Source organism: Dasypus novemcinctus, unplaced genomic scaffold, assembly GCF_030445035.2.
Source record: "Dasypus novemcinctus isolate mDasNov1 unplaced genomic scaffold, mDasNov1.1.hap2 scaffold_133, whole genome shotgun sequence".
Taxonomy (NCBI): domain Eukaryota; kingdom Metazoa; phylum Chordata; class Mammalia; order Cingulata; family Dasypodidae; genus Dasypus; species Dasypus novemcinctus.
In genome coordinates this window covers 1120393-1143040 of record NW_026688152.1, presented here as the reverse complement: position 1 = coordinate 1143040, position 22648 = coordinate 1120393, and the positions used below count along the sequence as shown (strand labels likewise).

Sequence of the window (22648 nt, the reverse complement as noted above, 5' to 3'; positions counted from 1 at the left end):
TGACAGGCTAGTGAAAAAATCACTTGACCAGACCTGTGAGGTTCTGTTTCTGAACCAAAAATTTTTTTCCATTGATCTATTGTGTCTGTCTTTAAGCCAGTACCATGTTGTTTTTACCACTATAGGTAGGTATTATGATTTAACGTCTGGAGATGAGGGTTCACTTTTCCTTTTTATGACGTTTCTGGCTATTCAGGACTCCTTACCCTTCCAAATAAATTTAATGACCAAATAAATTTAAATAAAAAATTTCAATTTTTTCTTTAATGCTGCTGTTATTTTTTTTTATCAGGATTGCATTAAATCTGTATATCAATTTGAATAGAATTGACATCTTAATGATATTTAGTCTTCCAATCCATGAGCATGGAATGTTCTTCCAGTTATTCAGGGTTTTTAAAATTTATTTTAACACTGAGTTGCAGTTTTCTGAATACAAGTATTTTACATCATTAGTTTACTCCTGACTATTTGAGTTTTATCTGTCATATTTTATTTTCACCACTCTTTTGACACTTTTAGTTACTTTTATTGATACAATCTTCATTTCTAGACTCTCTTCCAGATCTCTCTCTGCTGTCCTTTCTTTTCAGGCTCTAGCACACCCTTTATTTTTTTTTTTAATATTTATTTATTATTATTATTTTTAATTACATTAAAAAATATATATGAGGTCCCATTCAACCCCACCGCCCCCGCCCCCCACTCCCCCCACAGCAACACTCTCTCCCATCATCGTGATACATCCATTGCACCTGGTAAGTTCATTTCTGAGCATCACTGCACCCCATAGTCAATGGTCCACATCATAGCCCAGACTCTCTCACGTTCCATCCAGTGGGCCCTGGGGGGATCTACAGTGTCCCGTAATTGTCCATGAAGCACTATCCAGGACAACTCCACGTCCCGAAAACGCCTCCACATCTCATCTCTTCCTCCCGTTCCCCACACCCAGCAGCCCCCATGGCTACCATTCCCACACCCATTCCACATTTTCTCTGTGGACATTGGATTGGTTGTGTTCATTGCACACCTATGTCAAGTGAGGGCTTAGATTCCACATGGGTACTGGATGCACTCTTCCCGCTTCTAGTTGTAGACACTCTAGGCTCCATGTTGTGGTGGTTGACCTTCTTCAACTCCATGTTAGCTGAGTGGAGTAAGTCCAATAAGTCAAAGTGTTGGAGCTGAAGTCTGTTGAGGCTCTGGGCCTGGGTGTCATATTATCAGTCCAGAGATTCAAATCCCCTACATATATCTTAAACTCAGCACCAACTACAATTTCAATAAAGTAGCATGCAAGTCTTGTGAAAAGAGATCCCCTCTGAGTCCATTTCCATCACGCAGAAACACCAGCTCCAAAGAAGGGCCATCTGTCATGGCAGTGAACCCCTTCTGCCATGACCATAGAACCCGTGGGTCTCTTTATCCCTCAAAAGAACCAATACCTGGGGTTGTATCTACCTTATCTGTCTCTTAGACTCTGTTCAGTTGTACATAGGGGTATTCCTTCTGACAACCTCCAGACTCTTTTTTAGAGACTCACAGCCTTATAATCTCATTTCTCCTTTCCATTTCCCCCTTACATTAGGTCAAACCGCTTCCCGAAGTCATGTTATTATATGTAGACAGGTATATTCTGCTGTTCCGCATTGAATCTGTAATTCAAGGTCATTTTCTAGTTGCTTCTTCAGCTGGTATGTGGTAGTGATCCCTCGGTGCCAGGGAGGCTCATCCCCGGGTGTCGTGTCCCACGCTGGGGGGAATGCATCACATCTACACGCTGAGTTTGGCTGTGAGAGTGGCCACATTTGAGTAACATGAAGGCTGTCAGGAGGAAACCCCCAGGCACAATGCTACTCTAAGCCTTGTTCTTATTGCAGGTGCATAGGCTCAAAAGTGTAGCCATTAGTATCAAGAGCCCACTGTTGGGCCCTCCTTCCTTCCTGGTTCTTGCCGTTGCACCTGGAGGATTGCTGCTGCTCTCCCAGGGCCCACAACAGTGACCCCCCGGCCAGGAGCCCAGTACCCCCCCAGCTGTTGTTTTTGTTTCCACTATGAGTATATATAGACATTACCATATACCCTGGGGATATGCCCTGTATAACTCCCTGTCAACCATATATATCCTGTCAATAACATCCCATATCAGTATTCCTCCGCTGCCATTGTTGAACCACTCTGTGATCCAAAACTTCCCGTAAAGTGAATCCCAACATAATGTCAGCTTCAGAAGAGTCTTAGATCACCAAAATTCATATATACAATATACAGTATTTCCCCAGATCCACCATAAAACCTTTTCCCTTCCACAGCAATAATCTTTTAACTTATTCATATCATATTTTCTGAAACTGATGTACAGATTCCGAAGAACACACCCTTTAGTATTTCCTGAAAATCTGGTCTCTTGCTTAGAAATTCTCTCAGTTTCTGTTTATCTGTGAATATTCTAATTTTGCCCTCATTTTCAAAAGACAGTCTTGCTGGATATAAGATTCTTTCCTGGAAGTTTTTCTCTTGTATTATCTTAAATATATCAGACCACTGTCTTCTTGCCTCCTTGGTTTCTGCTGAGAAATCAGCGTTTAATCTTATTGGATATCCCCTATATGTTATGCATTGCTTTTCTCTTGCTGTTCTCAGAATTCTCTCTTCATATTGGCCTTTGACATTCTGATGAGTCTGTGTCTTGAAGTTGGTCTATTTGGATTTTTTTGGATGAGAGTACGTTGTGCTTCTTGGACATAGGTATGTATGTCCTTCAAGAGGATTGGGAAATTTTCTACCATTATTTCTTCAAACATTCCTTCTGCCCCTTTTCCCTTCTCTTCTCCTTCTGGGACACCCATGACATGTATGTTTGCACATCTTTTGCTGTCATTTAGTTCCCTAAGACCTTGGTCAATTTTTTTATTCTTTTTTCATCTGTTCTTTTGTATGTTCACTTTCAGAGGCCATTTCTTCAAGCTCCTCAATCTGTTCTTCTGCCTCCTCAATTCTGCTATTATATGATTCCAATGTCTTTTTAATTTCATTGATTGCATCTTTCATTACTATAAGATCTGCTATTTTTCTATGTATGGTTTCAAATTCTTCTTTCTGCTCATCCAATGTCTTCTTAATATCCTTAATCTTTTTAGCCATCTCATTGAATTTATTAAGGAGATTTGTTTGAACATCTATAATTAGCTGTCTCAACTCCTTTATGTCATCTGGAGATAACTTGTTCCTTTAACTGGGCCATAGCTTCCTGGACTGTAATTTTTTGTTGGTGTCTTCGCATCTGGCTTACTAGAGTATTTTTTCTGGGTGTGGTTTTTTCTTTAGTTTAAGGCTTCCTATCTTTTCTCCCTTGCTGATTGTGTAGTAGTTGCCAAGCATGTGGTTGGTGCCATAAGCCGTGGAGGCTCAAGCTGCCCTCATTGCACTAGGGACCAATGAAGCTTCTTCCAACTTTCTCCTTTGCAAGGGGTAGGGACAGAGTCACAGCTGTGTGGAATAATACAAGTCATGCAGACCTAGACTGTAGTTGCCTGGAGAGAGAGATGAAGCTTCACATCCCTTTCTCCCCTGCCTGGAGCCAGGATGGAGCTGCAGGTGTGGGTAGCAATCTATGCATTGCAGGTCCAAGATGACTGCAGTTGCCCTGGTAGACCTGATTTTCAGTCTATGTCAGCCAAAGTTCCCTGTATAGGCTGGTGCAGGGCTCCTCAGCCTCCTCCCTGCCAAAGGATGGGCTGAAGCCTAGGCAGGCTGCATGCTGATCTGCGTGAAAGAAACTGGTTCCTGCCAACACTGAGAGTGTCAGTCAGCCTGGCTTCCCATCAGGCTCAGGTGGAGTCAAAATGGTGGCTACTGGCCTCTTTCTGACTTGGGCTGGTTCACACCCTCTTTCTGACTTGGGCTGGTTCACATCCCAGGGTTATCTCTTAGCCAGTCAAGTCTACCAATCAGTAAGTGAAATCATCTGCCAACCATCTCCTCCTCCCCTGTTTTTGGGAAATGGAGCTTCCAATTCCAGCCACAGAATAGCTCCTGAGCCGGCTCATGCCACCAGAATAGGATAATCACTGGCCTCTGCAGCTTGGCTGGTAATTCCCCAGAGAGGCTGGTGCAGGTCCCTGCAGCTTCCTCCCTGTCAGAGGTGGCAATGGTCCCTAGACTAGAGCTGCAATTTGACCTGGATGGAAAGAAGCCAGTCCCCACTAGCACTGGGATTCTCAGTCCAAACCACTTCCCCCCATGCCAGGTGTGGAGTTAAGATGGCAGCTCCTGGCCTCTTTCTGACTTGGACAAGCTCAAACCATAGCTGTTCTCAGGATTATACTGCAGCCTGCTGAATTTACACATCAGTGTCTGAAACTGGTGCCCAACCGTCTCTCCCTCCCCCATTTTGGGGAAGTGGAGCTTTCGGTTCCAGCTGCAGAACAGCTCCCGAGGTGGCTTGTGCCTCCAGTGGAGGATGGGCACCAGCCTCGGGGGCGTGGAGCACTCTACTTACAAGTCTTTTCTGCAGATAGACAGTCTCCTCCTTCTATTCCTTCAAAGATGTTGCAGGATACTCTTCTGGCCTCCTGGAGCCCCAAACAGGTGCTTCAGCTAGCTCCAGGGAGCTCTGGGTGTTTGCTAACTGCCCTGTAGCAGGAACTGACTCTAGGAGCACCTTACTCTGCTGCCATCTTGCTGCTTCTCCCAATACTGTTTTTGAGGTGGAACATTTGCCTTTTCATGCCTCCTTGTCTCATTGTGCTCATCTGCTTTTGAGATATTAACCCTGGAATGTAGGATTTTGTGTATTTTTCTCCTGAAATTATCCCCAAGTCTTTCAATCATTTCTTGGTGACTGTTTTCAAGATTGTCTCATGATTTTTTAAAGAAATTTATCTTCATTCCTCAGTACTCTGTCAGAGGAAACAAAGCATCAGCAATTACTTTAAGCTTTAGATTCAGAGCTCACATTATGCCAGTACATTCTTTTTACTTTATATTCCATGTTGTCACTTTTCAATTATATTGCATAACCTCTGCCATTAACTTGGATGATTTTATGACTATCAAACATTTTATTTCAATTCATGTGAGATGAGAATATTGTTTCTGTTTAATTTCACAGTTTTACATACATTATAGATATATTAATTTCATTTCATAATTTATGTACCTCTATGACACTTTATCTTGTTCTCTAAAGGTTATTGATCCTATTACCATGGTACAAGGACTCTAACATACCATTGAGCAAACACTAATGCTAAAACCATTTTTTGTGAATTTGTGCTTTCTCAAACTTTACAAAACCCCTAGTCTGTGTTATGTGTCAAAGCAAAATGATGTTAATCTAATTAATCTTAAGAGATTATTTAAAATATCTATGGAAAACAAGGCATTGAAGGGCCTTCGACTGCTTTAGAGCCTGCAATTCCTAGACCTGCTGAGAATTGTGAGAGTTCTAAGTATCACAGTGTTCCTCCAGAAAGAGATTACCAAGCATAATAGAAAAAGCCAATGCACATTTCTTTATAAGGTTTGGAATAAAAATAGTTCTTTTTGAGAAAGGAGTCTCTGGATCTTGCTCAGTGAAGATAACTGAAGGGGCAGGGAGAGGGGCTTTAATTTTTGAGTATTTATGAGACGTACTAATGTTTATGAAGTCAAACTTTATATCTCAGTGTATTAGTCAGGATTTTCTAGGGAAACAGAATCAACATGAGATATCTGTCAATAGTAAGAGCTTTTATCATAGTTTCTCATGTGACATGGGGATACACAAGTCTAGGTTCCATGGGCAAGCTGCAACCAGGAGATTCAGTGAATGTCCAATGAAGGTCCTTGATGAGTTTCTGGGAGATGTTGGGTGTCCAAAGATGAGATGGGAAATGCTCCCTGAATGCTGGTATCACTTCCTCTTTTAATGCATTCAACTGATTGGATTAAGCCTCACTCATTGCTGATGGCAATCTCCCAGATTGATGTAAATGTAATCAGCTGTTCATGCAGTAAAGTCACTGGTGATTAAAGTTCATAATGTCCTTGTATTTCAATTAGACCAGTGCTTGCTAGACTAAACAAGTGGGCACAATTACCTGGCCAAGTTGACGTATTAGCCTAACCATCACAGGTATTATGTCTATAAACATACTAGGCTTCCCCCAGTGGGCAAAGTACTGCATAAAAAGCCTATATGCCATTATTTACAAACAGGACTTCTGAATTTGTTTCTTAGTAAATTGATGCCTGGTTGCATATTATCCCTGAGAAAATCCAAGCTCTATGTGGATCATCCATTTGCCCAACAAGCAAAGGAAATTTTTAGATATATTATACAAGAAGGAGAAAAACTGAGTGTCAATTTACTGATCAATAGTTTAGCCAAAGAAATCTTGGAACTTTTTAATAATTTTTTTTATTTTAATTTTAATTTTTAAAATTTATTTCTCTTCCCTTCCCCCCCTCCCCACCCCTCTGGTCTGCTCTCTGTGTCCATTTGCTGCATGGTCTTCTTTGTCCACTTCTATTGTTGTCAGTGGCATGGGAATCTGTGTTTTCTTTTTCGTTGTTGTTGTTGCATTATCTTGTGTGTCAGCTCTCTGTATGTGTGGTGTCATTCCTGAGCAGGCTGAACTTTCTTTCACACTGGGCAGCTGTCCTTATGGGGCGCACTCCTTGCACGTGGGGCTTCCCTATGCGGGGACACCCCTGCATGGCACGGCACTCTTTGCGCACATTAGCACTGTGCATGGGCCAGCTCCACATGGGTCAAGGAGGCCTGGGGTTTGAACCATGGACCTCCCATGTGTAGATGGATGCCCTATCCACTGGGCCAAGTCCGCTTCCCTCTTGGAATTTTTTTATCTTAAATCACCTTCAGTTCAAGCATTACAAAAGTCATGATAAGTGGGAAAAATCCTACATATTTTAGTTTAGAATTTGACAGGTGTTCTAGATAATGCCACTAACACCATAAACTCTCCCTTGATAAGTACATGAAATTAGACGGTCCTGGTTTGAAATATCAAAACTCCAGATATAACTTGGTTTCTGATGGTGGGACATGTGCAATCTTAGAAAATCTATTTACATCACTGCAGAATTTCTTTGGTTTCTTCTATATTGGCTGAGAATATCTATATTTCAGTTCAGTCTGGCTACACTGAAAACTGAGTCCTCTGCATAAACATAACTATGTGTTCCTGTAAATCTTAATCAGGAAGTTAAGACTGCAAACAAATAAATAACTTCATTGTTTCCTTCAGGAAATTCTCTTGACTCAGTATATCTATACATACATTAGGTTCATTTGAGCAAACAGACATTTTTATGAAGCAAAGTGTTTGCTTATTAAGACTTTCCATTCTCAGGGTATGAATTTTAAGGGCTGATCTCAAGATATTTGACTCCTTTGTCCTCCAATATTAGCAAATTATGCTGTTAATATTACACAATCAAAAACAAGTCTCTACTTTGAACATCTTCTGTACATATAGTTTAATTCATTCATGAACAAAACAAGGCATAGCAAGTATGCTATGTAACATCTCTTTTTAGTTATGTTCCCTATATAATTGTCTAAAGAGAATGCTAATTTTTTGCCCATTTTGTGAAAATAGCACATAGAATCATCCAAATAGTGAAGCAGACTTGGCCCAATGGATAGGGCATCCACCTATCACATGGGAGGTCTGCAGTTCAAACCCTGGGCCTCCTTGACCAGAGTGGAGCTGACCCATGTGCAGCACTGATGCATGCAAGGAGTGCCGTGCCACGCAGTGGTGTCCCCCATGTTGCAGAGCCCCACATGCAAGGAGTGCACCCCATAAGGAGAGCCACCCAGCATGAAAGAAAGTGTAGCCTGCCCGGGAATGGTGCTGCACACACAGACAGCTGACACAACAAGATGATGCAACAAAAAGAAATACAGATTCCCAGTGCTACTGATAAGGTTTGAAGTGGTCACAGAAGAACACTCAGTGAATGGACACAGAGAGCAGACAACTTGGGGCGGGGAGGAGAGAGGACTAAATAAAAAATAAATCTTTAAAAAAAAAAAGAATCTTCCAAATAATTTGAGCTTGATGGGGCAAGGGATCACCCACAAACATGAGTTATGTTGCTTGGTTGTAATCATTGCTGTTGTCAGAGTTACTGCTCATAGAGCCTTGAAAGCTTCTGCACAATCACTGGCATGGCAGTTGGCTTGTCAGAAGCAGACTGAAAGGTCTTGGAAAAAGCATAATGGAATCCCTTGAAAATGCCACTTGAAACCAAGATGGTAGTGTACACCTGAATATCTAAAATTTATGTTTCCACTGTGAGGTCATCCTGTCAAATCTTTTTAAGGGAAAATCAAGAGAACAGTTATAAAGAAAAGAAAGCCATTTATTTAAACACTCTCCTAAAAGATGTAAAATCTGACCATCACTTTTCATCAAAATTTCTAACCAACAGAAGCAAACAGAATTATGCAATTTGTGTGATCCCAGGATCCAAAGCCATTAAAAGACTTAATTGAAGGCTCCTTTGCTGAATGAATACAATAGGATTTGTTTTAACCCACTGTGAATGAACCTCTGGAATCAATACATTTTATCAAGGAAGGTGGTTAATTAGAATGAACTCCATGTATAACTCAGTTTCTTGACTCAATTATCTCAGAAATTTTCTCACATTAGCCATCACTCAGTAAATTTCTTCACTGGGAAGTGTTTCCTTGCCTGAGTAGTCTCAAAATATATTTATTTATTTTTCCTTTATTGAAGTTTTCTTTTAATTATTCCTAAATAATAAATTTAGTGATTTTCCTCATTTTTAGATATTTATTGCATTGAGTGACAAATTTCTTTCTTTAAACTAACATTTCTTATGCACTTATTACTTTATATAAGTTGGCTTCTTTCTCATTTACTTTGTGATATGAAAATTTCATATTTAACTGGATCATGAGTATATATCTCTTTCAAAGTTGTTATGAATTAATTAGGTAAAAATGTATTCAAGGTGAAAAACAAAATTTTAGGGTGAGTAAACTCTACAATCCAATGCAAGGAAATATTTACACAAGACTTTAGGTCACACAGGTGTAACATAAATTAAAATAAAATTAAATATTGGCATGGATTGATATTTAGGTGAATAATTGAAGGACCAGATTTTCATAATGTCATACATAACACCTAATTTCTTAAAAATGTTTGAGAAATAACATATGTAAGAAGGAAATAATGAGATAGCTGTACCCAGCAGCAAGACTTCAATTTCTGAAAGTGGATCATTCAACCTGTAATTTTAAAAATAATGACAAACTCAATCAACAGAGTTATGAAATGATTCATCTTAATGAATAGAAAATTCTTTCACTGTGCAAATAAGTAGGCTTACACAATTTTTTCCTTAGTTCCCATTTTTGTGAAGTATTTATTTATTTTTCTCACTTTTTAAGAATTATAATATTAGTTTTGTTCCATCACTGGCTTGGATTACCATTTACTTAGATTTCATTTTTAATTTTAAGTACCCAAATTGCTTTAAATGATAACATCCCCATTTTCCAGGGCTGTTATGACAAACTCCACATGCTGTCTTACAACCAGAATTTATCACCTCAACTTTTGGAAGTTAGAAAACTAAAATCAAGGTCTTTAATGGCCATGTTTTCTCTCTGATATCTAGAGAGTTCAAGGTTTGAATAGCTACAAAACTTGGGGGTCCTTGGCTTGTATCTCTGCTATCACATAGTTACATCTCCCTCCCTGTGTATGCTCTTTAACTTTCTACTGAATTCTGTCTTCTATTGACTTTGACTGGCTTTTTACTTCTTTTAAGGATCCAGCAATATGGATTAAGTCTCACCATGACTAATTTGCATATTCTAAATGTAATCTTCAAAGGTCCTATTCATAAATGAGTTCACACCTTAAATAGTGACAATATCTTCAAAAACCCTATTTGCAAATGGGTTCACTACTCCAGGAAAACAGCTGAAGACTTGAATGTGTCTTCATGTGAGACATGATTCAATCCCAACTGTCTGCCTCTGGTTTCCAAAATGACATGTTCCCAAAAGCAAAGCAAATTCACCTTGCCCCAATATCCCAAGAAAGCTACAGAGAAAGCTAAGCCAGGTGCTGCAAGGAGGGCTATGGGACCACCAGGTAGAAGGGCCTGGAATTACACATTGATGTGACACATTGTGACCAGAATGACAAGAGGGAGACAACCCTTGCCACAGTGTGGGAAGATGGAGCCTGGGAGAAAGCTCAGCAGGGGAAGAGTGGGAGGTAGATGGAGTTTGGCCAGAGAAGAGACTAGGAAGGCAGCTGCTGGGGGCAGAGCCTCAACTGAGGATTAACTGGGGGAGGAACTACCTCCCAGTCCTATTGTGTTGATCTGCAGGATTCATATTAAATGGGAGATAGACCAAAAGAGGGAGAGTTCACTCACAGGGGAGAGTAGTGAACACAGAAAAGCATTTAGTGTAAGTCTTAGGAGGGGTGACCTGATATTTAGCCATTTTATTTTGTTTAGCAGCAAATCACTAGGCCAGGACTCAGTCCAAGGAGGATTATCTGAGGCTGCTTGTACGCGAAAGCAGAGATGGCAGCGACTCAGGGCACAGGCAGCCCACCACAGAGGTTGAGAGGAGGCACTTTTATCTGACTCTAAATACAATTGGATGGCTCTCAAGGATTCTGGCACACACACAAAAATGGATGGATTTCATCTCATTTTAACCTCATCATGGTATAGACTGAGACAGCAATCCAGGAGTGAAAGTGAGTTTCTTAAACTCACACAGCCCTCCCCAGTCCTGTTGTGAATTTTATTGAATGCTACATCCATCTGTTTATTCCATGTTTGTCTGTGTATTATCTACATGGGAAACAAGACTGTGGAGTTTGCAGTATTCTCCCCACTTAGGCTTGATTTTGCCATTGGGAGCCAGATGCTAGAATGATTCCAACTGTGTCAGTTAGGAGCCTGGGGAGGCCTTGGTGACTAGTCTGGGGTCACAAAACTGAAAAGAAGGAGTAGCTGGGTCTGAACCAGACTGGATCTCCTCATAGCTGGGGACTGAGCTGCACATAGGCCTTCCCAGGTAGCTATGGGGAGGGGCGTGTTGGCAGAACTGTGTCCAGTTAACAAGGTGATCTAGGTAAGGAGGATACACAGACAGACATGCACAGGGACTTTTGTGGAGTTCTTACAGTTGAGGGACCCAGGTAAAGGGACCAAAGAAGGTGACCTCACTTCCTTGGTGAGAGACCCCAACAGAACTTGGAACTCTGGTAACCAGGCACCCAGATTCCAAAGGCAGCCCCTTCCCAGCTCACTTGACAGGAGACACCCAAGAAGGAACCATGTTCTCCTGCTGTATTCCTAGTTCATGAGGCTGCAGCCTCAACCAAGTCAGGAGTGAGTCCCCATTGTTTTCAACATTGGCTCAGGTCGCAGTCACAAATTCCTTGGCCATCATACAGGAGGTACCCAAAGGTAATGTGGGGTGAGTGAGGGACAGCTAATTCAGCACATGCCACCTACTCTGCTTTTGCTTGGGCAGCTCCATGTCCCACCAACCTCCCAGTGAGTAGAAGACATGAGCAGTGGGACCACCTGGGATGGAGCAGACTGTCAGGAATGGGAACCCAGTAGGTCCTTCCCTGTCATCTGCCAGATCATGGCTGGAAGGGTGGGAAGTCTCATCTTGGGGTGACACCCATGTGTACCAGTGTTAACCCTGAGCTCTCAGGTGTCATCTCCTCTCCAGTGGAGCTGGAGAGGGAGCAGGCACCCATCTGTGTCTGATCAGGGTCCCAGCTCAAACAAGGAGAAGCTTCCCTTGTGGAGTAGGGCAGTCCACTTGCTGATGTCTCTTGGCCAGTCTGCTGGGCACTGTATTCACAGAGCTCCATGCAGGTGGCTGTCGAGGAGCTGGAGGGTGGCCTCATCTACACCATCTCTCTGTAGAAGATGCAGGTCCATCACGGTCCCAGCGTTGGTTCTAGGTGGGAGCAGGTGACAAATGAGGTCCTGCAACAGTAGGGGAGCACCCCAGGTCCTTTTTCCCACCCTAGCCTCTCCCTTGCTTTCTTCCAGGAATTTCACACCTGAGTGACCTAGTATCCTGCTTCCTGAGAAACCTGGGTCCCCACCAATCACCCACCACAGTGCCATTCCACAGACCAGGAGGCAGATCTCTTCAAATGGTTAAAGGAATAGCAGAAAGGAGTCTTTTCCATGGGGTTCCCCTCAAAGTAGGTGGAAGGGTGGGCTCACTTCACATATATGTGTTTTTGGCTGCTGTATTTTTGTTTACACTCCCTAGCCCCATGTCCCCAGCAGCAGTCTTTGTGAGCTGCTCCAAGCCATACAGCTCCTCTCACTTAGGTTCTTGCTGTCACCAATAACTTTCCCCTTCTCCTTCTCCTTCCCAGGTCAGGAGCTGAGACCTGACTTGGCTGCCCAATATTCCAGAAGGGAGGCAGCTTAGAGCAGTGATTTGGCTTTTGGTGCTGCTGGACCTTGAACTGTCCTCCCCTGTGGCCCTGTCAGCACTGCTGCTCTGAACACCTCCCATGTACCCTGATCCCTCCTGCCCCTGGTAGAGGTTCCCAGGAAAGGGATGACTGAAGAGAGGACACGCAGACATCACTTTCAACAGTGAAGGTTAAATACCTAAGGCTGGAGCAGTTCAGTTATCACCAGCTGGCTCTTTGGGTAGGAGAGTCCCTGCACCCTGCCTGGAACAGGCTCTTTTCATTTTCCTTCATTTTCCTGATCTGGGGTCAGGGTGGCAAATGGCATAGTCTTGTGGTTCTAGCTCCGTGAGCAGTGAAGTCCTGAAAGTTGTTTACTAACCAGGTGGGTCTGCTGTTCTCTGAGGTGTCCGTTCAGATCCTCTGGACTGCAGGGGCCTTTCTTTCCCCAGGGCCACTCCAGCTTTCTGCCCCTTGCTGAGTCTAGAATCTCATCTTTCAATTATTTCCTCACATCAAATTCAATTTTAAGGCTGAGGACCTTTCTCTGCCAGAGGCACACACATTCCCCCTTGGCCTCAAGTCACTGAGGGTTTAGGTGTAGCAGGTCTGCCCACAGCCCCAGCATCACCTGGGGGTCTACAATTCTGCCTCCGACCACTTGTGCCTCTTCTGTCCCACCCTCTAGGAAGAACAACTCAATCCTCATGGGGAGGAGAGCCACACGCTGCGGATGGTCAAGGCACTCAATTGGGAGAAGCTGGTGGATCACCTGGTGCCCGCCTTCCAGGAGGGCAACCTCATGTATATCAGCATCTTTGTAACATACTGGGTCTTCACCACCACTGAGCAGGTCCTAGACTGGTTGTTCCACAGGTAAGAGCCAGCCCCATCCCTGACCACTTGACTGCCCTGCCCCCAACTTGCTTGTGTCTCAGAAATGTCATTTCACCCACTGGCCTCATGTTCCTCCTTGGGACGGGGAGTGGTTAAAGAAAAACACTTCAAGGTTGATTATAAGGTCTAACTGGGAGAATCCATGGAAAGTGCTTCCCAGAGCCTGACTCAGTGGACAGGGTGGCTGGAGCGGCAGTGCTGTTCCTAGGCAGGACTTTCCTCTTCCCAATGAAGAAGCTCTCAGTCTCTCCCCTTTACTTATCCCAGTTTTCTCATTTCTAAAGGAGGTTTGAGACCTTTTCAGTGCCTCCAACCTTGGTGTGGTCAAAGTAGGGATCTTTGTAGGCCAACAGAGGGTCCAGACTCACCTTAGGTCTGAGACGGTGCTGCTTAGGACTCATTGCTTCACTAAAGAGTGTCTATTAGTTGCAGACACTTTCTGAAGCATGTAGCTACATGGAGTGAACAAAGTGGACAAATTTTCCTGCTCTTCTGGGTTCTATTAGAGTTGGAACTGCAGGCAGTAACACGAGTCATCTTAAGCAGGGGTTGTACTTAGTAAGTTAGCTGAGACACACTCACGGTCTCCCCTAGATATGGACGTAAATGCCATGTCAGTGGCAGGCAGGACATATGCCTTGAAATGAAAAAGTGAGTGCACTTTGGGAGAGGGGGAGGGGCTTTCCTCACCTGAGACCAGTGTGGGGAGTTGGGTGGTCGGTGGCAGGGAAGGGCTGGGCAGAACACTGGGCCCCACTCATTCTATGATCCCCCTGGAGGGCTGAGTCTAGAGGCTTCCCCCTCCAGTTGGAAAGGAGTCAAAGGAAGCTGTGGGTGGGGTCCTGAGGTACTGGCTGCAGAGGACCCTGGGAGCTCATTGTCAGTCTCTGAGAGAATCCTTTCCTACCACAGCACCAAGACCCCAAAACATCATTTCATGCAAATCCACGATAGGAGGTGGTTAGGAGCCTGCTCCAAATCTGCCTTGGACCTCAGTCCTGTCTGCCTCTTGCATGGATGGCAGGGCCAGCTGTGCCCCTATCATTAAGGAGGGCAGTGTCAGTGGGAAGAGGAGACACGTGACACATGGCAGAAGATGAGGCAGCCCCTCAGGCCAGAAGTTACTGGGTGGGGGCCAGGAGGGCCCAGGACAGAAGGACAGACCCTGTCCTCTCATTACTCACATATTGATGAAACTTCTACTGTGTGTTAGTGCCAGGCTAATAACAAACCAGTCAAAACTCTTCCCTGTCCTTATGGGCTTTATGTTCCAGTGGGAGGGTCCCTGTGGGCAGTGTGGAAGAAAGGCCATTTTCTGCCTCTACTGCCCACCCACCTGCCCTCAGCTTCCTCTCCTCCCTCCTGAGCACCTGGTTGAACCAGTACTCTGAAGATTTCCTACAACCTGCAGACTCTCCCTGCCTCAAGCTGCTGGTGGCCCATGGCCAGGTGCATTTACCTGGCTCTGCCCTGGAGCACCAGGCCATAGTTCTCTTTCAAAGAGGAGTCATCCTGAACCCTTTGAGGCAGACACCCTGTGCTCAGGGTGGTAGCACAAGAGCTTGTAGGGTGGGGGCCAGGACTGGACCACATAGGCAGGACCTACCAGAGATTGCCCTTGGGCCAGGAGCAAGGAGGAGCCTTAGACAAGTCACCTGGGAGACTGCAGTCTGGGAACACCTTTTCCGGCTGGATATTGCCCTTGAGATTGTGAGATCTTCTCTGTATTTGAAAGACACTTAGAGCAATTCATAGTGTGGGACCTACCTCTTCTCCAGTTCCTTTGTCAGCTCCAGAGCTGCAAATGCCTCCAGTGCAACGTGTGTCACCAATTCCACCACCTGCAGCAAACACAGGGGTGGTTCCAGAGGTTGATTTGGCTCCATTGCCAACCTCTACTGCCAGCTACTGAGTTTGCACCAGCGCTTGCTCTGGAAGTAGTTCCTGATGTATTACTTGTTGTAGCACCTACTCCTGAGTTGAAGGTGGCTCTAACACCACCACAACAGCCACCCAAAATGTTAGGATCCATGTCTGTCCTGAAACAAGACCATCATATATGTCATCAACTGGAGCACCTTCTCAGGAGGTAGAGGCAGCTACATCACAATCAGCACATGTTCCAGAGCCTGGGTCTCCAACAATGCACCAGATGCAGTGCAAGAGGCAAGCCCAGTTCCACCTACCTTGCGACCTGGAGGTAGAGCCTGCTCCTTCAGCATCAGAAGCACCAGCTTTAGTGCTTGAAGAAGCTTTGATGCCACCTCCACTGCTCCCTATGGAGGTAGCACAAATAGCCACTCTGAAAGTAGAGCCACATGCTGCCAGACTGGAGGAGGTCACATCACCATCTGCATCACAAATTCCTGAGCTGGAGGCAGTCCCACCACCACCTCCAGTGCCACCTGCAGTCTATGTCAGTATGCATTCTGGAACTACAGCCTGTTTACTCACCTTCAGTAGCACCAGCTCTTGAGGGGAACGATTGTCTGGCAGCATCACCAGAGCCACTGCCAGAACTAAAGTCAGCAGCAGGGCAGGTTAAAACATAAGAACCTTCCTGCCCTTGGCCTGAGACCTCAGACCACCAGCTGAGTGAGGAGAAGGCTAACCTCCTGGCTTTCTCTCCTCAGCTAGTGGCAGAGCAGTTGACACGGATGGATGTGATGAATAGTTGTGATCAGCAGGGTGAATCTGGGCAGATCTTCCTCCCAGGATCTGCCACCCCAGCCTTAGCATCCTCTGATCCAGAATCTTAGGATCTTGTTCCAAAGCCTGGCTACACTCCCAGCATTGTAACCTGAGCAAGTTTATTAATCCTTAAAACTGCACTTCCTCTCTCTAGAGAGGAGCTATAGAACACTAAACATACCTGCCATACACACCAACTGTGAAGATCACATGAGAGCAAAGAAATAGAAAGCCTGAGGAGGCTTGGCCATTGAGGGTTGAAGGGAGCTCACTGAGGTGCAATCAGCTCCACGGGTGGCCCGCTCTGTTCTGGGGTCTCCATAACATTGACACTAATAAGACCCTGATGTGCACTGGATCCTTTGACAGTCACCCAAAACCTCTGCCCACCCAGGGACCCAGTACCTGACTGCTAGCAGGCCCAGGGGGCATTATCAGGAGGGACCATTGTACCATCTGAGCCTGTGGAGGCATGAGGCACCTCCCATGCTGAAGTTCATGAGAGGGACTTGAAAGTGCAGCTTTCTCTTCCCCAATAGGCTTGTGCTCTGGGTCACTTGAGTGTTAGGGCCCCTCAGGGACAGAAAACACCCCTTGTCCTCACCACTGGACCCTGACCTTGGCCTTTAGGGCCTGCATTATCTGAGCTGCATGGATGTGGGACCTGCTGACATCTCCTCTTCCCAGGAGCTGTTCAAGAAGGTGGTGCCCTATCACTGGGCACCACGTGGTCCCAGCACAACAAATAGGACAAGGAGTATATATAAACCCCCATCTGTGACATCATCACCCAGTTCAACCAGTGTAACCAACTGTGTCATCACAGCCTGCCTTGGGGACCAGAGTATGGTGGCCCTGGACAGGTCCAGGGTGGTGGATTACTGGATCAAGGTGGCCAGGGTATGCTCAAGGGGCCCTCTCTGGAGTCCTGGAGCCCTTCTGTGATCTTATTGGCTCTCAGTCCTGCAGGTCCTCTCTGGCCTATAGCACAGCCTTACACTATCTTCACCTATCACTGAGGCTACTGTCTCAGGTTGAGTGTGGTTGTCCCTCTCTGGGTCCACAGCATGCCCTCAGGATCTCCCTGTGTGTTTGTCTCATCCTAGAGGAGAGATGTCAGCTGAGGGGCTGAAGCTGGAGCAGGGGGGCACTCAGACCACATCTCACTGCTCATTCTTTCTCCCTTCCCAGGAGTGCCAAATCCTCAAAAACTTCTCATTCTATGCCATCTTCTCTCCTCTTGAAAGCCATTCAATTCACTGTCTTAAGACATGGGAGGAAGTTTCCAGATGGGCAGGGTACTCCTGGGACACCAAGTTGGACCAGGGACCTTGTGGGGGCTGGACATTGCCCTTCGGGGAGCCTAGGAGGCAGTGGCTCCTGGGCAAGGACCAGGTGGCATGCAGCTTTAGGTTGATGAGATCAAATGTTCTACCTCAGCACTGGTTCCCGTCACTGTCAGTTAGAGTTGAACCAAATGGGAGCATGTTAAGTGTTTACTTCTCAGCACCACTCTCTGTCCATTGAAATCTACACATCAGAACCAGCTGCTCAGCTCCCAAGTCCCATGATGTCCTGTAGCACTCAGAGCTCCCAGTTTCAGTACCACCCACCCAGGCAGCCCAAGTCCCAGGTGGCTAAATTAAAATGGATTAACCTTTATACACTCCTACCCACACCCACCCTTCTCCTTCCTTCTTGCCTTCCCCCAGGGACAGCTTCCACCTCTTTCAGATGTTGTCTGCCATTTTCTCACAGAGTTGGGAGTTGATCATCAAGGTAAAGAGGAGGCTGGAGGGTCAGGGCTCAGGTGGTGGGGATGTTAGTTTTTCACTGAAAGTTTCTTTGAAAACATCCGTCTGGCCTTTCTGGTTGAAGATGTAGAGGGATATGCTTGATTCATGGGCAGGTGAAGGGTCATGTAGGGCAGTAGGCTTGTAGTTCTTGGGTTCAGTGGAAGTGGCTGGGATGTTCCAGGAGGAGATGATGAACTGGCAGGATGAGAAGTCTCCATCTGAGTGGGAGGGCCTCATAACTGCCTTGTTACTAATGATATGTGTGCCAGAGAGCTACGAGAAATATATGGAAGACAGGAAACCATGGCTGTCCTTCCTGACCATAACCGGAAGCTTCTACATTAAAGTGGAAGCAAAATTTCAATGCCCAGTGCTCCTGGCAGCTCCCACCTTACCTGGGTAATCAGACCTGGCACCTTGGAGACACATTCCTGAGTGCATGCTGGGACTTGTCTGCACACAGAATATTCTAAGTGGACCCCTGGAGAGGGGATGCCCTTGGTATGGCTTCAGGCAGAATTTGGGGTCTCCACTCCTCTTGGCTGGGGCTGGCAGGAGCTGCTTACCTGAGCATCCAGAGAAATCCCATCCTCAAGCTCCATGGTTGGGATGACACAAGGCCCCAAACTACACTCAGAGGCCAAGAAAACCAGACACCAGTTACTGGTGGTCTGTGGTGGGGTGAGGTCAGCTCAGATGTGACCACTGTCTGAAGGGAACAGATGGTGTCCTCTGAAGCACCTGAGTGAATCAGTCCAAGTTGATATCCTCTTGGGGCTCTGTGTCCTCATGTGGAAAGGAGGCATGACCATCTAGTGTTGCAACCCTCACAGTGAGATGACAAGGCTCAAGGGAGAAAAGGAACATGGTTGAGCATTCTCATGACTCTGAGGGGTAAAGCATAATGGCCAGAGCACCCTTGGTGCTAGCATGCAACACTAAGGCCTCTGGACTCCCAATGAGGGGGTTTAGGTCTCTGTCCTTTCAACGGAGATAAACAGGTTCAGGGAGGCCAGTCTGCTTGTACAAGATCATGCAGGGGACATCAGGCATATGATGGCAGCAGATTTCCAACTTCCCACTTGATCCAAGTGTCCAAGACCACAGGGACAATATTTGAGGGATGGAGGGCCCCACTGACCTAGTCCTCAACCCTGGCAGGAGGAGATCTGCAAGTTCGCAACCTTGGAGTTGAAACCCACAAGAGCCCAGAAGAAGGTGCAGCAGCTGAAGAAGGTGAGTGTGCCTGAGGCCGGGAGCGTCAGGGAGGAGTGGCCCCAAAGTTAACATGGGGCCTTCCTCTAGCCCATCCCTCTTGGCCCCTACACCTGGAAAAGCCTCCCTTCAATGTCCCTGGAAACTTTAGGCCCATGAGCTGTGGGAATCCTGGGGGACTAGTTGCAGCCAGTCAGGGTAAGAATCTGGAAGAGCTGACACAGAGTGGATTGGATAAGGGAGGAATTAAACTTGGTGACTTTAGAAAACCCAGTGCTGGAAGGTGACTGCAAAGGAGTTTGTGGTCCTTGGAGTCTGGAAGGGGAACATAGGGAGTGAGAGTTAAGTGTCTGACACTGACCAGGGAAGGCTGTGTGGTCCTAGGAGTCTGAGATTGAGAAGTTTTCAGGGCATGGTCTGGGGCACATCTCAGAGTCTGTGCTCATCCCCACCCAGCCCACTCAGAGTATGTGCTCATTCCTACCCAGTGCCACAGGGTGTTATCTGGGGCATTGTCCCATGCCTGAGGACATTTCTCACTCAGTTTTTGGTGGTGGGCCATGCAATGCAGGAGTATCTAGAAGTAAGTGAGTCTGGGGGCAGGGGCAGGGTGGGAAAGAGACCCAGAGGCTTGGGAGAAGAGGCCACTCCCTGAGCCCTGAACTCTCACCAGTGGGCATACAGGGTCTCCTGAAACCACACAACCTCCTGGAAGCTGGAGTGCCATGAACGTTTTGAAAATGAATAAAGGAGGCTTGTCCAAGGGCCCATCTCTTCATTGTCATCAGAGGCTGGGGCTAGAAGTTTTCTCTGTCTCCACTCTTGGTCTCCACACCTGGTGCCCATTGCCTGCCTGGTTCCATCCCTAGTCTGGGATGCCCTGTTTATGTTGAACCCTGCATTAATGCAGTGTGACATGGGCTCAAGGGCTATGGGTATGGCAATGGATGGGGGCCCTTCATGATGGGTGTAAACTCTCCCTTCCAGGGGAGGATGGTCAATTTTGACAAAAGGAGGAAGATAAGCAGCTGTGGCCATCACTGCTGAGGTGGTGTTGGAATGGGGTGTAGGATGGAAAACAGACCTTCCTGGGAAGGACACCCCCAGGCTACATGCAGCTTCCTCTTAGTTTGATGGGGAGATTTTAAGGAGAAAAGACAGGGCCAAAGCCTTCTTCTGAATGGTGGGGGATATACTTGGATGAAAGACACCTTCATGGGAGATCAGCTGTATGAACTCAGCTCTGAGGGCAGGTAGAGACTGGAAGGGAGTGGAGATGTTAGGGACCCACAGGAGCAAAACAGCCACTGCCCCCTTCCCACCTTGCAAGCACACCCAGGCCTCGGCAGTGACTATTCCTTTCCTCTGGCTCCAGGAATACCAGATGATCACTGAGCTCCAGCAGCTCCAGGCAGGCTGCTGCTATGACTCTCTTATGACCAATGAGCAATTTGGGGCCTGGTTTGGAGACATGAAGCAGCTCAGCAAGAAATATAGGTGAGGCCAACACAGCATCAGGTCACGGTAGCTGTGGGATCACCATTGAGGTTCCTGGGTCATCATAGGATCTGTTGCCTGAGGACCCAAATGCCAGCTGCTGTGCAGACAGTGGGAAGGAAACCTGAGGTGTGGCTCCTGAGACTCTACAGCTGCCACTCTGCCCTGCAGCTACCACCTGTTTTGTAAGCTGGAGCCCCCATCCCACTTGGCCAGTAAGAACTTTAAGGACAAACACCACCTGGAAGGCATCAAGCCTTTGGAATGAAGAGTGAGTTCCCCATCAAGGATGGGCAAAGGTGGGCTGGTTCAGGGCTCATGGAAGCTTAGGCTAACTATGGTCTTGGGGGGCCTGACAATTTAGCCCAGGGATCCCAGCTCCACTCCGAACCAAGCCTGTGAGTTGGGTGAGTTGTCCCATCCCTATGCCTGTTTCCTCTTCTGTGAAATGGGGTGATGCTGCATGATCTCTAAGGGAGTCAGAGTCCCTGTCTACTATGAATGGAATTACCACTTAGCAGGGTGGTAGCAGGGGAGAAGTTTGCTTGCATTCCAGGGGAGGACCCCAAGGTAAGCCGACCTATCCATCCAGCTGCCAGGCCCCTGACACTGAGTCCAGTGGTAGCAGCACCCCCTACTTCAGTGTCCAGCTCCAGTGTGGCCCTGACTTCTGCAGCAGGAATGCAGCTGACTCACCTGACACACATGAGGCCAGCTTGTCAAGCTCTAAGGTGAAAATCCACCTGGACCATGTCCCAAAGTCCCCAAGATGGCCATGAAATGATGGTGAGTGCCCATCTCATCCCATGTCAGCCCTTGCCCTCACCCTTCTTCTCCTGTGCCTGCTTGGCCTTCTCTGGGTCCACAAATAGGTCAAGAATTGTTGACTCCTACAGAATTTCTAGACACTCCTAGAGATTCTAGAGCCACCCTAGGGTGCCCCAAGGCACCAGACCTTCTGCTGATCTTGCTGTCACCCACAGTTGGGGCAGTCAACCTCTGCATCAACACAGAACTCCTCTGTTATCACATCAACATCTAGAGGAATGTCCTCCTCCTTCTCCACCATCAAACTCTGGGCTAGATGTTTCATCCCCAGGTGCCACAACCCATGGCCACCCTATAAGTGGCATGTGATTGACTATTGCATTGTCCATGTTAGCCTGGAGGACAATGGCCAGCAGTACAAAAGCATCATGGTGAGCTGGGTGTGAAGCTATTCCCTGGGGCCCATCACTGGACACATAAGAAATGACATGTTCCCTCTTTGCTATCCTGGAGCGGACTTCCCAGTTGTTGGGGATGGACAGACAGCCACCTCAAGAGACAGGAAGAGCGTGAGCTTGATGACAGTCAGGGCTCAGATGGTGGGCATAGGGGCTGAGCCTGGCATGCTGAGGAAGGCCTGGCAAAGGATCTCTGAGGCAGCCCTAAAGAGAAGAATGGAGGGGACAGCCTGCCAGACCCAAGGGGCACATGTGTTTGACCTGCCTGAGGAACAGCCTGGAGGCCAGGGTGATGGAGCAGAGGTCAAGGGGAAGAGTTGAAGTCAGAGAGGTTTTGGGAGCTGGGTCACATCAGGCCCTGTGAGCTGATGGATGAAGCTTGACTTTTCTCATAGGGGGAGATGGAAGTCACTGGCGGGTCAGAGAAGAACAGGGACAGCAGGTGATGTTTGGCTTCAAAAAGGAGATTGGACCTGTGGATGGAGACATAGGCCAGTGACGGGCTGATGCCATGACCCAGAAGGGATTATGGGTTCTTTCTTAGGCTGGTGGCCAAAAAGGTGTGAACAGGAGTCAGATCCTGGAAGGGATGTATAGATGGAGCCACCCCAGCATCCACTGCACAGAGGCTGGCTGAGCTGCCATGTTACACACCCTCCCTGGGCTGCACTTCTCTTGTAGAAAGGGGCAGGTGTGGTTTTACTAAGCTGTCATTTGTTGAATCCTTGACCTGAGCCCTTCCTGTAGCTAGGCCCTCATGGTCAAGGCAACTGCACCTGGACCTTGCTGACCACAGCTGCATCCTGGAGCCTGGGGCAGTCCTGGTGTGTTGTGGGTTGTTATCCAGCCCCTC

At 46.7% G+C, this 22648-nt stretch overlaps 1 protein-coding gene across 2 annotated transcripts; it reads left to right on the top strand.

Annotated features, from left to right (window-relative positions):
• The first annotated feature begins 11356 nt into the window (after positions 1–11356).
• On the top strand, positions 11357–21273 carry LOC131277538 (ral guanine nucleotide dissociation stimulator-like). Of its 2 annotated transcripts, XR_009184696.2 has the most exons (6): positions 11357–11490; positions 13162–13349; positions 19019–19093; positions 20448–20569; positions 20741–20840; positions 21162–21273. XR_009184696.2 is itself a non-coding variant. In XM_058292584.1 (5 exons), exons 1-4 carry the CDS (start codon positions 17796–17798, stop codon positions 20835–20837), a joined length of 339 nt encoding a protein of 112 aa, XP_058148567.1. In that variant the 5' UTR covers positions 17783–17795; the 3' UTR covers positions 20838–20840; positions 21162–21273. The 2 variants fall into 2 exon arrangements, 1 of the variants encoding a protein (XP_058148567.1); XM_058292584.1 differs by lacking the exons at positions 11357–11490; positions 13162–13349 and adding an exon at positions 17783–17840.
• The last annotated feature ends 1375 nt before the right edge of the window (positions 21274–22648 follow it).

Excerpts from the sequence above, each read along its gene's own strand:
- LOC131277538 (XM_058292584.1), top strand. The coding sequence starts at position 17,796 with ATGTTGTCTGCCATTTTCTCACAGAGTTGGGAGTTGATCATCAAG. Across the intron at positions 17,841-19,018 it reads GTTGGGAGTTGATCATCAAG|GAGGAGATCTGCAAGTTCGC; the intron begins GTAAAGAGGAGG and ends CAACCCTGGCAG. Across the intron at positions 20,570-20,740 it reads CAGCTCAGCAAGAAATATAG|CTACCACCTGTTTTGTAAGC; the intron begins GTGAGGCCAACA and ends TCTGCCCTGCAG.